The sequence below is a fragment of the Lithobates pipiens genome, unplaced genomic scaffold (genome assembly GCF_037356315.1).
Source record: "Lithobates pipiens isolate NorthernLeopardFrog02 unplaced genomic scaffold, aLitPip1_a1.2 Scaffold_25, whole genome shotgun sequence".
NCBI lineage: Eukaryota > Metazoa > Chordata > Amphibia > Anura > Ranidae > Lithobates > Lithobates pipiens.
In genome coordinates, this window is record NW_027507787.1 from 171,163,589 (window position 1) to 171,178,850 (window position 15,262).

The window sequence follows — 15,262 nt, forward strand, 5'->3', positions numbered from 1 at the left end:
ATGGTACAGACAGGGCTAATCACAGTCCATCTATACCATGTGATTAACTTTGACCAATCACAACTAATCACAACAAAACAGACTGAATGAATCAGTTTTTTATTCAGTAAAATGCTTGCTTATAGCGATGTAATACATTGCTATTCGCAAACATAAAAAAAAAATTAAAAAAATCCAGTACATTTTTACTATGGTATGCTATGTATACTATATATACTATGTATGTGCTACTGTATATACTATGTTGTGCTGTGTAACAATGTTACTAACATTACATTGCTCTGGTCACAGTGAAAAAAATTATATATATATTTTTTTATTACTGTCACCAGTCAGTGTCCTTGATCACTGCCATGCCAGTTTTATGATGACACAGTACTGAACTGGTGACAGTATGTAAAATAATATCTTAATTTTCCACAAAATTACAACTTCATAAAACCTGCCATGCCTCTTACTAAATAAAATACCTTGGACTGTCTACTTTCCAAAAAAAGGGGTAATTTAGGGGGTATTTTTACTGTCCTGGCATTTTAGGACATCAAGAAATTAGATAGTCTGTCAGTACATCAGGGCTGTTCAATTTTCAGATATACAGTATAGCACAGTGTGCGGACTCTAACGTTCCTATATACTAGAAAAAATACACTGATTTGGGTTATGTTCACAGGAGAAATGTAGCAGGATACATTTTGGAATGCATTTATGAAGAACAATTATTTATTTGCAAAATTTTATATCAGAAATTAAGAAAACCTTTTTTTTTTTTTTTTTTTAATGTTTCGTTGTTTTTTCGTTTATTTAGCCCCCCCAAAAAAAAAAAAACTAGTGGTGATTAAATACCACCAAAAGAAAGCTCCATTTGTGTGGACAAAAGGCTAAAAATTTAGTTTGGGTACAGTGTTGCGACAGCACTGAAAGCTGAAAAATGGCCTGGGCAGGAGGGGGTAAAATGACCCAGTAATGAAGTGGTTATGGTTAACTTGGACTTAAAATTGGTTAAAAGCGAGTTAATTTTGTTCATTTACAGTGCCTATTATTCACTGACTGGAATTTTTCTTTTGTTGTCATAGAACTTTGAGTGAATGAAAAGTATATCGCTACCCTTTTTTTTGTTTTTGGGTAGAGCGGGGAAGGGTTACAAGCCTTGTCAGGGTTTTATTGTTGTCTGGGTCCCTGCCAGGGAGATTTAATCTCTCTACTATTTCTGATGATGACCACTGCAACAGTAAAAAATTATGGGAAATACAACTTTTACAGCTGTGTTCAGAATATGACATGAGGGGAGATGTGTTCCATTGTCAAATATCTATGAGGAAATGCATTGACAACAGTAAGCCAATCCCCCCCCCCCCCGTGGTGCACTGCACATAAACTGAACACCAAAGGTGAACAAAAAAGTGCATGTGAACACAAACAAAAGTACAGTTAGGGTGTGTTCCCTTCCCAAAGAGAAAACGTGTGCAAGACTGCTAATCAGGGGGTATGCGCACCCACCAAAACTCCTGCCAGACCCCACCCCTCATGATCAGTCTAACGTACAAAAGTCTTTCTAATCTTCCATGTTAGTAGAGTAACTCTTTATTAATAGTAGCTCTTATTCATTTTTATTGCAGGTAAGTAAGGCATACTAAGCAGAAGCAATGTGCCGTCATTGAGTTGTTGACGAAGAAGGGGTGCAGGCTGTCCGACATCCACAGAAATCTTCAGAATGTTTACGAAAATGACACTATTGACAAGCGTCAATACATTACTTTTCTCAATGGTGTCTTCTCTGTAAACTTTTTGTAGCCTTCTGTGGATATTGGACAGCCTACTCCCCGTTTTTCATCAAGTTCGTAGGGTTCAATACTGAGTTGGCCCATCCTTTACAGCTATAGCAGCTTTAACTCTTCTGGGAAGGCTGTCTTAGGAGTGCATCAATGGGAATGTTTGACCATTCTTCCAGAAGTGCATTTGTGAGGTCAGGCACTGATGTGGATAAGAAGGTCTGGCTGGGCCAGCAGTCTCCCCTCTAATTCATTCTAAAGGTGCTCTATAGGGTTGAAGTCAGGACAAGTCAAGTCAAGTTCCTTAACTTCAAACTCGCTCATCCATGTCTTTATGGACCTTGCTTTGTGCACTTGTCCAAATCATTTGGTGGAGGAAGGGTTATAGTATGGTGTTGTTTTTCAGGGGTTGGGCTTGGCCCCTTACTTCCAGTGAAGGGAACTCTGAAGGCATCAGCATACCAAGACATGTTGGACAATGTCATGCTCCCAACTTCGTGGGAACAGTTTGGGGATGGCCCCTTCCTGTTCCAACATGACTGCGCACCAGTGCCCAAAGCAAGGTCTAAAAAGACATGGGTGAGCAAGTTTGGGGTGGAGGATCCTGACTGGCCTGCACAGAGTCCTGACCTCAACCCAATAGAACACCTTTGGAATGAATTATGCCACGTACATATGATCTGAGTTTTCGTCTGAAAAATCTTAGATGGTTTTTCCGACGGAATTCCGCTCAAGCTTGGCTTGCATACACACAGTCACGCAAATGTTCTCTGGACTTTCGACCGTCAAGAACGTGGTGACGTACAACACTACGACGAGTCGAGAAAATGAAGTTCAGTGCTTCCGAACATGTGTCGAATTGTTTCCGAGCATGTGTAGGAAATCTACATGTCGGAATTGCTACAGGCGATCAAAATTTCTGATCTGAACTTTTTCCGTCGGAAAAATAGAGCACCTTCCCTCAATCTTTTGCTGGAAATTCTGCCAGCAAAAGTCTGATGGAGCATACACACGGTCGGAATTTCCGACCAAAAGCTCTCATCGGACTTTAGTTGGCGGGATTTCCGATCATATGCACGGGGCTTTAGAGTGGAGAATGTGAGCCAAGCCTTCTCGTTCACATCAGTGCCTGACATCACAAATGAGCTTCTGGAAGAATCGTCAAACATTCACTAAGACCCACTCCTAAACCTTGTGGACAACCTTCCTAGAAGAGTTGAAGCTGTTATAGCTGCAAAGGGTGGGCAAACTCAATATTGAACCCTTCGGACTAAGACTGGATGCCATTAAAGCTCATTTGCATGTAAAGGCAGGTGTCCCAATACTTTTGGTAATATAGTGTATGAAATTTGATTAATCCATGTAAGTTATGCTCACCTTTGCATTACATTTGGTACAGCCCCCCTATAATTTTATATTCTTACAAAAGGTAATTTTCCTATTTCAGGTACACAGGAGATAGAGATGAGAGTGGCGATACTATTGTGTCTGTTGACATACTGACTGGATATATTCCTGACTTTAGCTCAATAAGCCAAGTAAGTCTCACAATTTTTTGATTGAAAAGCAAGGGTTGAAACACATTTGATATACACTGACTAGATTAAATATCTGGGGGCCAGTTTAGATAGCAGTTTAAATGGGTTGCAGGGGGATTTTGTGGAAAGTAACTGGCCTGTTTGATGATTGCGGTGTAATTTCATGGGGTATCACAAAGAATAGTAAATTAATTTGCCTGATGACTAGGAAGACCAAATGCAAGGCCTTCCATTCTGTATTCTCAACCCTAAGAAATCAAAATCTGATTTGGATGCCTCCATAGTCTAATATGCTCAATCCTCATCATTCACAAAGAATGGATTCATAATCTTGATGCCTAACATAATTTAGTGGACTTCCTGTGAGCCCTGGGGTCAAAGCGCTCCACTGGAGTAGAAAGTAGAATGGCGCTTGTTGATTGCACAGATAGCATGGTGAAACCAGCAGGCCATGGCCTAATGATAGTTTTCGTTTTTGCACGTTGGTGCCATATAATGTTTAAATTATCACCCTCTCATGGCCAGAGTCCAACCAGTTACACCGGCCCCCACAACAGAAGAAGAATGTCTTTTCTCCTACCAGTGATACCTGTCTCAACACTGACTACCAAACTATTTTGAGGGAGATAGCATAGAACTCAGATCCACCTCCACCAGTTCTTTAACACACGCTACACTTTGTTCTTCAACCAAAGGCATAGAGAGAAACTGTTGTATACTTTGCAAGGTCTCACACTCCTGGCTTAGGCCCAGTTCATAGGAAGGTTTTGCTATGCAGCAGGCTCGAGCTTTGAGGTCCTTGCCACTTAAAGGCTAGACCAGGGATATTCAATTAGTGGACCTCCAGCTGTTGCAGAACTACAAGTCCCATGAGGCATAGCAAGACTCTGACAGCCACAAGCATGAGACCCAGAGGCAGAGGCATGATGGGACTTATAGTTTTGCAACAGCTGGAGGTCCGCTAATTGCATATCCCTGGGCTAGATCATACAGCTACCAATCAACCCCTCTTTCAGAACCTCTGTTATCAGCCATCACCATCTCCGCTCCCACCTGGCTGCTTCTTTTTGTTTTACCTTTCACTCTCTATTACTCAGAAAGTTGAACATTTAACTACAGAATTTGTTCCCCACTCCCATACACTGTAGGATTTCACTAAGTATTCCCAGTAAATTAGACCAGACGATGCACTTAACCAACAACTTCATTTCCTGGATAAAGTTGGAAAAACATACAAACGTTTTCAGATACTTTAGAATCAGCGTTCACATGGCAACTTAACAGTTTTCCACACAATCTGCATTCTTCTTTAAATTTAGGCAGGATTTCAGCTATAGGTGTTGTCTCATACCTTTTAGCTTATAGTAGTTCCCATCTTTCGTCATGAATAGTCCTGCTCGGAGTCCCACCAATGAGTGACCCTTTTCAGTGCCACACTACATCTCTTGATGTACGGTCCCTCTCCTTTCCATGACCAATCTTCCAAGCAAGAGAGCCCTACAGACCCACACCCTTATGTTTAAATACCCCCTAGCTACAGGAACCTTTACAGGCCAAATAGACACATCACAGCAAGTTAACCCCAATGATACCAGCAACATATTTAACATATAGTGCATCATTAAAATGTTTGGCACCTGCCTGCATGCTGCTGGTGGAAGAAGCGGATCTGTGACATTATCAAACCTGGTTAAAGAAACCTGGAAAAAGGTAAAGTATATATTTTTTTAATGATGTAATATGGTAGTGTTATAGGGAAATTATTTCATAATCAATCTTAAAATATGTGAATACGAAGCAAAGGGGGATTGCCATTAATCTTTTCCATTTCTTTTTTCCTACTGTAGCTATCAAACATCGAGGAATATACAATGAATGGCAACAAAGCACTGTTGTATTTAAGCTCAGTAAGTGAAAACCTCTTCTATCTGTCAGTTCATTATTCTTGTAGACTTTTTCTCCAACTTTGTCCTTTATTAGAACTACACCCATCCTTTCTGCAGTTTGACATTTGGTAAAAGCCAGCTGTGACAGTGTGTGGGGAAGTGCAGCGCAGTGGGGCAGCAGTAATTACACAGACTCTGGGTGTACAGAACAGAACTTGTATTCATGAAGAATCCAGTAATTTACAAAAAATCTGGTGGGAAGGCACCCGACTGCGACCGGGAACATTCAGGGCAAGTAACAGCAATGTGTAGCATAGCAGGTCTCAGATGTTCAGACAGCATCTGTCTTGAGGGACGGAATGTGACCTAGCCATACTGGACCCAAATGGGGAGGTCTTCAGGTAGGATGGGGTGTCCCTATCCTTTCCCTACTCATCTGGAACCTCCCCCTGCCACTAATGACTGTCCTTTTCAGGTGGGTGACTTGTCTCTACTCAATCCACACAAAAAAATGCGTGACAAGCCTGGGAGCCAGGGCCTTAAAGTGTTAGTTTTTTGTTTTTGTTTTTTTTAACACTTTTTTTATTGTAAGTTATACAACAGTTTACAATGAAATATGGGTACATTTTCCCAATAGGCCAATACAATAGGCACACATCACAGCATGGAATGGGAATAGCTTGTGGGATCAGAATGTGTACACTTAACAACATTGAGGACTAATGCCACGTACACATGACTGGTTTTCCCATCGGAATAAACTCCAAAGGTTTTTCCGACGGAGTTCCCCTGAAACTGTCGCTCGTACACACAATCACACCAAAGTCTGATCGTTAAGAATGCAGTGATGTACAACAAGTACGATGGGACTAGAAAAAGGAAGTTCAATAGCCAGTAGCCAATAGCTTCTGTCTCGTACTTGCTTCAGAGCATGCATCATTTTTGGTCCGTCGGAACAGCATACAGACGAGTGGTTTTCCCAATAGGAATTGGTTCCGTCGGAAATATTTAAAACATGTTCTATTTCTAGGTCCGTCAGAATTTTAATTTAAAAAAATCAGATGAGGCATACATATGAATATATGATGAAAAGCTTCCATCTGACTTTTTCTCCTCTCGTGTGTACGTGGCATAAGGGCTGGTTTTGACATGGTGCCAGATACAGAAGTACCGTAATTGCCTTATAAGGGTCTGACATACCACATTGTACAAACAACAATCTAAAGAACTGTATAGAACCGAGAGGGAAAATAGAGAAAGATAGTGAGAAAGGAAAGGGGAGAGCAATATAGATGGGGGGTGGGGGGGATGAGTAGTATTCTGCCTCAACAGGACACCTGCTTTTACAGTAATAAACTAGTCATCAGCTTATACTGTCTGAGATATGATTTCTGCATATGTGGATGAGAATTTAAAGGCAAACCAACAGGACCATATTTTCTTGGATAGTTCTGATTTATGTCTGAGGGAGTAAGTGCTATCTCCATATGGTATATGTGATCTACCTCCATTAGCCATCGATGTAATGTGGGTATATTCCATTGTTTCCACAGTCTGGGAATAAGCACCTTGGCAGCATTCAAGAGGTGGGGTGTTATGGATTTTTTTATACGGTCCTATTGATTTGCCTGTACAGTTGAACAGTATCACCCATGGACCATTTGGAACTGCGTAGCCCTTAATCTTTTATCCAATATAATATAGTAGCCCAATATGGTCGGGTGCTCGGCATGTGTTGCTTGTTCTCCACATCCCCCCAACATAGCGCTGATATGGATGGGAAGTCTTGGTGCAGCGCCACAGGGGTATAGTGCCATGTTGCCAACATTTTGTAGTTTACCTCTGCTTTGGAGGGTATGCAGGAGATCTGGGTTAGTTGAAGTATTGTTGAGCATTGTGTTTCTGAGAGAGGGCTTTGAAGATCTTGTTCCCATTTAGAGCCGGTGAAGTCAGGGCCAGTAGTGCCTGGTAGAAGTAGGAGATACGTTTCTCGGATGGTTTATCATCAACAAATAATCTCTCCTCTGGAGTTAGATCCGACAGGGAGCGTGGTGGTTGTGGTAGAAATTCCACAAACCTTGAGAGTTGATGGTATTTCCATTCATCCATAAATGAGTTTGCGTGGAATGGTAAAAGTGTGGCTATGGGTAAGATACCCTTGAACATTGTCACTTGATGTAGTAGGATTGGGGACCTGGAGATCCAGTCGTTGAATTTAAGGTCAAGGTTTCCCTTGCATTAAAGGAGAATTGTGAAGCCATTTATGCGTTTTACACAGCAAGTCCCACATCACAAAGGAGGACTTGGTAAGAGGTGAAGTAGATAAGGAAAGTTTATGGCATTTACTAGATATTTAGATCAGAGGGAATAAGTCTACACCACTCAGGTCTAGGTCTAGTTGCACCCATAATTTGGATTCCTTCTGGTATTTCCAATCTGATATCATATTCAATATAATTGTCAAAAAGTAACACTTAAAATCCGGTAATGCTAAGCCCCCTTCTCTTTTAGGTTTATTTAGAAAATTTCTAGCAATTTGGGGGAGCTTGCGGTTCCATACATACTTGCATATTATAGATTGTAACATTGTGAAGAACCCCAGATGGACCTTATAAGGGATCATTTGGAATAAGAAGAGCAGCCTGGGTAAAATGTTCATCTTCACAATGCTAATTCTCCCCAGCCACGAGTGAGCCAGCTGGGTCCACTTATGTAGGTCTGCTCTAATCGAGTTAAGTAAAGGGATGAAATACACACGGAATAGGGAGGCTGGATTAGACGTAAGTAATATTCCCAGGTATTTTAGTGAGCGCGGTTACCAACTAAAGGGGAAGGATGGTTTCAGATGTTCTGCTGTTATATGCTTTATCGAAATATTCAGATTTTCTGACTTGCATAGATTGATTTTAAAATGAGAAATGCCTCCAAATTTAGTGAAGGCTGACATTAGGTTGGGAAGGGAGATAAAGGGTTGTTGGACATAGAAAATAATCTCATACGCATGCACCGCCTACTTATGTTCGATAGAGCCTATTTTAATTCTGTGAATGTTGGGGTTGTTTCGTATTGTCACGAGGAAAGGTTCTAGGAAAAGGGCAAAGAGAATCGGTCAAAGGGGACAGCCTTGGCGAGTGCCATTGTGTAAGGTGAAGGGATCACTTAAGTGCCATTATTTTGTAGCTGTGCCGAGGGGGAGCTTAAAGTGTGAACATTCTTGTTAGCATGGTCGGGCCAACACCCTAGGGAAATAACATTGACATCAGATACTCCCAGTCCACCCTATTAAATGCTTTCTCAGCATCAGTAGATAAGAGGAGGGTGGGCTGGGAGAACCTATGTATGTAGGAGATCAGGGACAATGTTCTGAGATGAATCCAGTTTAGTCTCTTGATATCCACTGAGGAACTAGAGGTATAAGTCAGAGTACGATGGCTTTAGCATATAATTTGGCATCCATATTTAACTTAAAGCGTTTGTTACCCCACCACTTCATATTCCTGATATGTGCCTGCTGTACCATGTATTTGTATAAGAAAGTGTCCTACTCTTTGTATTGATTTCTTGATGTGAAAATCCTGGTGTTGCTGCTGGGAAGCTCAGTGTACTGCTGCTTCTCCCCCATTCTTATGCAGCTGAGAACAGAGGGAGGTAGATATGCTTGGCTGGGCTAGGAGGTTGTTTTGGGCCAAGGCTTGCGTACCTCAGGGGACTTCAGCTGCATTGTATGTTTAAAATGCACATATTTCAAGTGAACCTGTACTTTGCCCATGTAGAGAAAGACATGAGGGCCACTTATAAGAAATAATGTCACCTTGTCCATGTAGATAAAAGTGACAGTGTCTGCAAAGGGCCTTCCCCAACTTGAACATTGTCCTTTTAAGGCAATTTATTTAATGCTGTATCAGGCATGTTCATTTTCTCCTAGATTAGTCAAGTTAAGGTATTGAGTTTGATTGATGTATTTTTTTTTCAAGTTAAATATTGATATCTTTTTTTCTTTTAGGTCAATGCCACAGCAACGGAGTTCACTTTGGCAACATATTTGCAGAACAGGGTCTCAGTCTTCCGGACAGCCTCTGTTGTAGCACAAGAAATAGAAACAGGTAATGTCAGAGAATCCTAACTAATATACAGGCATCAAAATTGCATGGTACAATACATGCCTATACATACAAGCAGACTCAGTAAACCCATATGCCTATGTCATGGGAGAGCAGAGTTATGTTCATGAAAAAAACAGGGAGCTTTGCTCTCGTCCTGTCCAGTCCATAGTTTTCAATGGATGGGAACAAGGCAAGCTTCTGTGTTGATACAGCCTCTGTCCTTCTGCTGCTCCCCGCTCCTCTCTCCAGGCCGCTTGGTTCAACCACATCTCGGCTCGGGCAAGGGACGAGGTAGTCCGCTAACAGCTTGGGCGGGGTGGTCCACTGAAGGGCTTGGCTCGGGTAGTGGTCCACTGAAGGGCTCAGCTTCAGGGGTCAGGGTGGTCCGCTGACCTGATGCATGTAAAGGCGCCTTTTCCAATTTTAAAACACACTGCAAGAAGAGAGAGTGGAAGGAGAAGAGTATCCATTCCTGCCCTCGGTGCTCTGGAGTGCACCAGAAACTTTAGGTCAGTGCATAATAGCTTCATGCCGCAGACTGCCCTGCCTTCTGATGAAAATAATCTGCAGGGGGACTTTGATTTAAGAGGGGAGTCAGTGCCCTCACTCCCCTCTTACATCTGTGTCCTCCCTTACCATAGTGTATGCTGTGTATGCTGATGTAAGGAGGGGGGCTCTGGTGACCAGAGACCCCCCCCACATCAGTGTTTCCCTTTACACCACAGTCCACAGAGTTCCCCTTTAAATTAGAGTCTGCAGAGTTCCCCCTTGCCCTGCCTTTACACTATAAACACTGATGCTGCAGACTTTGATGTAAAGGTGAACTCTACGGATTGTAAGGTAAGGGGGAATGCTGCAGACTCTGATGTAAGGGGGGGGGGGGTTCTGTTGATCAGAGACCACCTTGCATCAGAGTTCCTCTTTACACCAACCTGTCTATATATTACCCTAGCCTGACCATACACCTTTGGATTTTGCTGGCATGAGGAAGCAAGCCGGTGCCACCACTATTTGTCTTCAGGCCAGGTCCAGAGGTGCAGATGCAGGCCTGCGGACCACGGCTGAAGAAATAGATGGTGAGGTGCCGCAAAAATCTTCAACCCGCCGCCTCCACCATATACATGGACAGGGCAATAGGGGGTGGAGTCATTGGTGGAGCCAATAGGGGCGTAGAATGAGGTTTAGCCTAGGATGTCAAAAATCCTTTCACCAGGCCTGGACTCATGTGTAGAAAGCTGTGAGCATCTGCTGTAGTTGAAACTTGGCTCCTTCACCTTGGTTGGAGTTGGGCATACAATCTACCTAAACTCATCCAAATGTCCACAATTCTAAATTACATCTAATGGCATAGAAGGGACTCACCTTTCAAAACGGAGGGATATGTTGTTCTTTGTCTTAGACCATTAACCTGTGACCATTTCTTTAAAATTTCTTTATTATCTCTGATTCTAGGGGAGACTGGAGGAGCAAGCTATAAGTATCCATGTGACAGTTAAGGTTTGTATTTTATGCATTTATATAGTAGGCACAATAGATTCATTTTTTTATTATGATGGGACTGGGAGAGTCACCATTGGGATCTCGATTCTTCTAGCTGATTGAGTTCTTCATTAAAACAATCAGAGATAGAGGCACCTGCATTTATAAGCCATTCTATACTTCTCCTGTAAAATTTTATCCTGGCTGTACACCTTCCTTCCTCTTATGCTCCATATTGGTCTTTTAACATAATGGGTGGCATCCCTAACCAATAAGGAGACTCATGGGGTAGAGAGGTGTGGGGCTTAGCTTGACTTTTATGGTTAAAGTCAAAATATGCAAATCGTTGCTTATATATTAATAGATCTATGTCATGTAGTTTTTATACATTTCTTCATCTTATGTTCAGTCTGAATATCCTAGGCATGAGACATATAAAGTCTGAGTATATTATCCTCTCTGTGACTGTAATACAATGTTCCAGAATGATATTAGCTTCCTGAAATTCATTAGCAAGACACCCTCCTTAAAGGAGAAGTACAGCCAAAGCTCATTTGGCTGTACTTCTCCTGTGGATCACAGGAGTGCAGTTTGTTCTGCACTCCTGTTACCTGTTTTCAGCAGTGTGCTGAAGCCCGCTGTCAGCTGATATCACAGAGCCGGTCCAGGCTCGGGCAAGATTGTGACCATATGGTTGGGATCTGCCCAAATGCCTGGACAAGCACCTGGCTTAGCCTCTTAGCAAGCTGCTGATAGCCTGAGCTGGCTGCTCCTGCACCTTCCACATCCCAGAACTCCAGTGAGCGAGGAGGGGGGCAGAGCAGAAAGCCTGCGACTGACAGTCACCAGCTCTCTGCTCGGGGAGCTCTGAGAAGCGAACGATCAGCAGTGTTCGCTTGCTCGCTTCTCAGTCCTAGAGCCGGCAGGGGAGAGATGAATCATCCACCTAGGTAAGTATAATTCCCGAAAAAAACAAAATTCCCATACTTCTCTTTTAAAGAGACTCTAGAAAACATGAAAGAAAATAAAGAGTAAGTGAGTTATGCTGTGCAGTAATGATACCAGACACAAATACAGAACAGAAAATTGAAGCATAAGTGAAGCTGTTGTTCATAACAATCAGCCAGATTTCATTTGGTTTCTTGCTCTTCAATCCTTGCTCTAATTCTTTCCAAATAGATCTATGACTAGATCCCATTTAATGCCCTCCGCCCAAATGATTGACCCCTCCCGCTAACACACACATGCATGATATTATTCTTATTTGTGTCCGTGGGCTCTAAAAGTACTTAACTTATTTTATAGATACCCAATCTCTTCCAACTTCAGTGGTAGCAGTAGCATCATACACAGGCTCCTGGATGCTCTATAGGCAGTCTTTAGAACTAAACCCTGTACCTGAGTATACTGCATTGTCCATGCACGCACACCTGCTCTCTACGCGGGTCTCAGCTCAACCCCCTGCAGCTCTAAGTGGATCTCCATTCCCAGCTATGCAGTGGACAATCTGAATATTCCCTGCCCTGTGGCTTTGGGCAGGCTTCAATGCATTCACATTCCCCCCATGTTTTATCCTATAAAGACAGAAACGTACCTGATGATCCATATCCACAAGGTGTGCCGAAGGTCTCTGGCCTTCAGTATCTGGCAGGGTCCTTCGGCACATCTGCACACTGTAAGGGAATTACAGTGTAAGACAGCAATGCAAAACAGTTTTTTAACTTCCATAACAGCCCGTATTTGCATATGTGAGGGCAGGGGCGGACTGACAACTCATGGGGCCCCCGGGCAATAGAAGATTATGGGGCCCCCAGGCAATCAGACGGGTAGGTACTGGAGAGGTGGGGTAGCTATAATCTAAGGATTTTTAGACCAAAAGGATGTTGGTAAGGGACATTTCAGAGACAGATGTAAAAAAAACACAGATTTTTACATACTGTCCCTGGGTTTACTGAGGCTGGCAACCCTGATGGGGCCCCCTAGTGGCACGGGGCCCTCGGGCAGTGCCCGAGTGACCCAATGGTCAGTCCGCCCCTGTGTGAGGGAATACCCATGTGGGCAACCCGTGGGTGTGCAGGTGTGCTGCAAGGCTCTGCCGGGACCCGAACCCCAGAGGCACATCTGGACACATGCAGGAGAAGGGGCACAAACATTGTTCTAGCCTAGTCCAGAAATACACCAGTTCTTTGCAGCATAAAAAAAATCAAATATAGCTGAATTCTAGGAATTCAGCAACTTTACAAAGAGTGCAGGCACACTATCAATTAAGCCCAATTAGGTGCATGTCATCTCTGGGACTTATCTCTATTACTTGAGGACACACTCCAACTGTGAAAGTGCAGAAGCACACACAGTAGCTATTGCCACCCCTCCCCTCTCCGCTGCTGCCCATTCACAGAAGCCTTTGTATTTTGTGAATGAGTTTGCATAATACAAAGGCTTCTGTGAATGGGCAAAATTAGTGAAGGGGTAAATGTATCAATTTCAGTGACTCTGCTCTTGAAGTAGCATCTGGCGGAAATCTGGTTGTTTTCCTGGAGCACAATAAAACTGTCAGTTGTAAATAATAGCAAGAGCACGGTATATGGTGCAATCTCTGGTAAATTAGCGTGTAAGATTCCCATAGCCTTATATAAAACCAATTGTAATATGTCTCATATTATAGTTCATAAAAGTTCATAAAAAAACAAAAGTCCATAAATCCACAGGAAGAGATGGTATATCAAGAGAGCATTAGATGGGCAGCTCCTCCCATAGACAGGAAAGTACCTCTGTAAGACAACAAAAACACAAAGGGGGCACCTCTAAGTGCAATACTTATGAGAATTTTAACAGATCAGCCAAATAAACACTCACATGTGTTCCATAAGGATGTGCATATTTAGTAATATCAACAAAGGGGTCGTCCGAGTTCCAGGTCGGTAGCCAACCTCTGCTGTTGGTGTCCTACGCTTATCGGATGTGGAGGTGGACTTCTGTAACCACCACGGAATGTGGAAGTGACGTCATGCCCAGAGGTTGGTCCCGTTGCCCTGGTATTGCGTTTTGAAGAGCTAATCTGCTCCTTTATCAAATCAAATGAGCGATGACCCGGCTCCCACTGTCCGACACCACCAGCGGCAGCTGCTATCGACCTGGAACTTTGGCAACCCCTCAGTTGATACTATTAGATATGCACATACTTATGGAACACATGTGAGTGTTTATTTGGCTGTTTCATTAAAATTCTTATAAATTTTGCACTTAGAGGCACCCCCCTGTGTGTTTTAATGGAGATAAGTCTACAAGATGGCAGGCCCCTCGTTTGACTTAACTCATGGTATGCCTGCAGTACAAAATAGCTGAATTCTTGGAGTCCAGCTTTAACTTAACTTAAAATAAAATGAATTTCCAAATGTCAGAAAGGGAGGGGGAGGAGGCAGGATGCAATTAAAGTTAATTTAAAAGGTCCACTTTGAAAACTGTCTACTTCATGATAAAAGTTAAACTTTTTTGAAAAATAAACTGCTTCTATAAATTGTGAAATGGAGGGAATTTATTTATGCAGACCTTAAAGGACAGCTTATGTTGTCAGCTATCAGGTACTGTTCATAATCAAGTACTATGTTGAAATGTTGCGGTGCATGAAGATACTTCTGGTAAACATCAATTCAGACTTTTGAAATCCGTAATCCAGATTTTTGAATGAATGCTAAAACAAACATGTTGTATTGTTTTGTCTCTACAGTAGGGGAAATAACTGTGGCTGCATGAAAAAAAAGGAAAACAAGTCCACACTCTAGAATCCAAGGAGTAAGACAACTAGAAGAAGATATTCGTAGATTTTAGATGCAACTGAAAATGGCAAGACTGTTAACTGCAACAAAGTGGCCAGAGCAATGGGAGCAAGATCAGACTGTGTGGTCTACACTTAAAGCATTGATAAATAAAACAGGAATATTTCATGGATGATTGTCAAGGTTTTCAATTAAAACTGCAACGTTCAGCTCTTAAATGCTCATGATTCCTTATTTTAATTTCTCACACCTGTATCGGCTCTTAAAGTGTTAATTACAGTATGTCAAAGGAAAATAGTAAAATTTACAATGAAAAATCTGTAAAATCCACCATCTACAACTGCCTATGACATGTTGGGTTCAGTATGTATGTGTTTAGCATTACATCAGAGAACCAAGCAACATCTGAACAATTCCCACTGTAATGGATACTCAGGGCCGCTGATAAGGCAGTACAGCCAGCCCTTCTGTACTGGGCCCAGGCCCCATCAGTTCAAAAGGGGGGCCCAGGCACCTGCTGAGCAGGAGGGCCAGCTGTAATGTCTTATTGCAGACACCAATCCTTGTCTGCCCCCCCTGCAGCGCCGCCAGCTTCTCCAACTCTTCCTTCATCTGGCTGCACTGCTGGGGGATGCTTCAGGATGGAGAGTGGGGAAGGAGCCAGTAAATGTTTTAATTACTTGCACCTTCCTTTCCTGAACAGTGAGTGAT

At 42.6% G+C, this 15,262-nt stretch overlaps 1 protein-coding gene across 1 annotated transcript in view; it reads left to right on the forward strand.

Moving 5' to 3' along the window:
* LOC143929798 (ovostatin-like) overlaps positions 1–14,769 on the forward strand; it is a 214,208-nt gene extending 199,439 nt beyond the window's left edge. The window contains exons 35-39 of the mRNA XM_077453774.1: positions 3,217–3,307; positions 5,155–5,214; positions 9,197–9,296; positions 10,749–10,793; positions 14,503–14,769. Of these exons, the coding sequence (XP_077309900.1) occupies positions 3,217–3,307; positions 5,155–5,214; positions 9,197–9,296; positions 10,749–10,792 (295 nt within the window). The 3' untranslated portion in view covers position 10,793; positions 14,503–14,769. The remainder of the gene's footprint in view (positions 1–3,216; positions 3,308–5,154; positions 5,215–9,196; positions 9,297–10,748; positions 10,794–14,502) is intronic.
* The last annotated feature ends 493 nt before the right edge of the window (positions 14,770–15,262 follow it).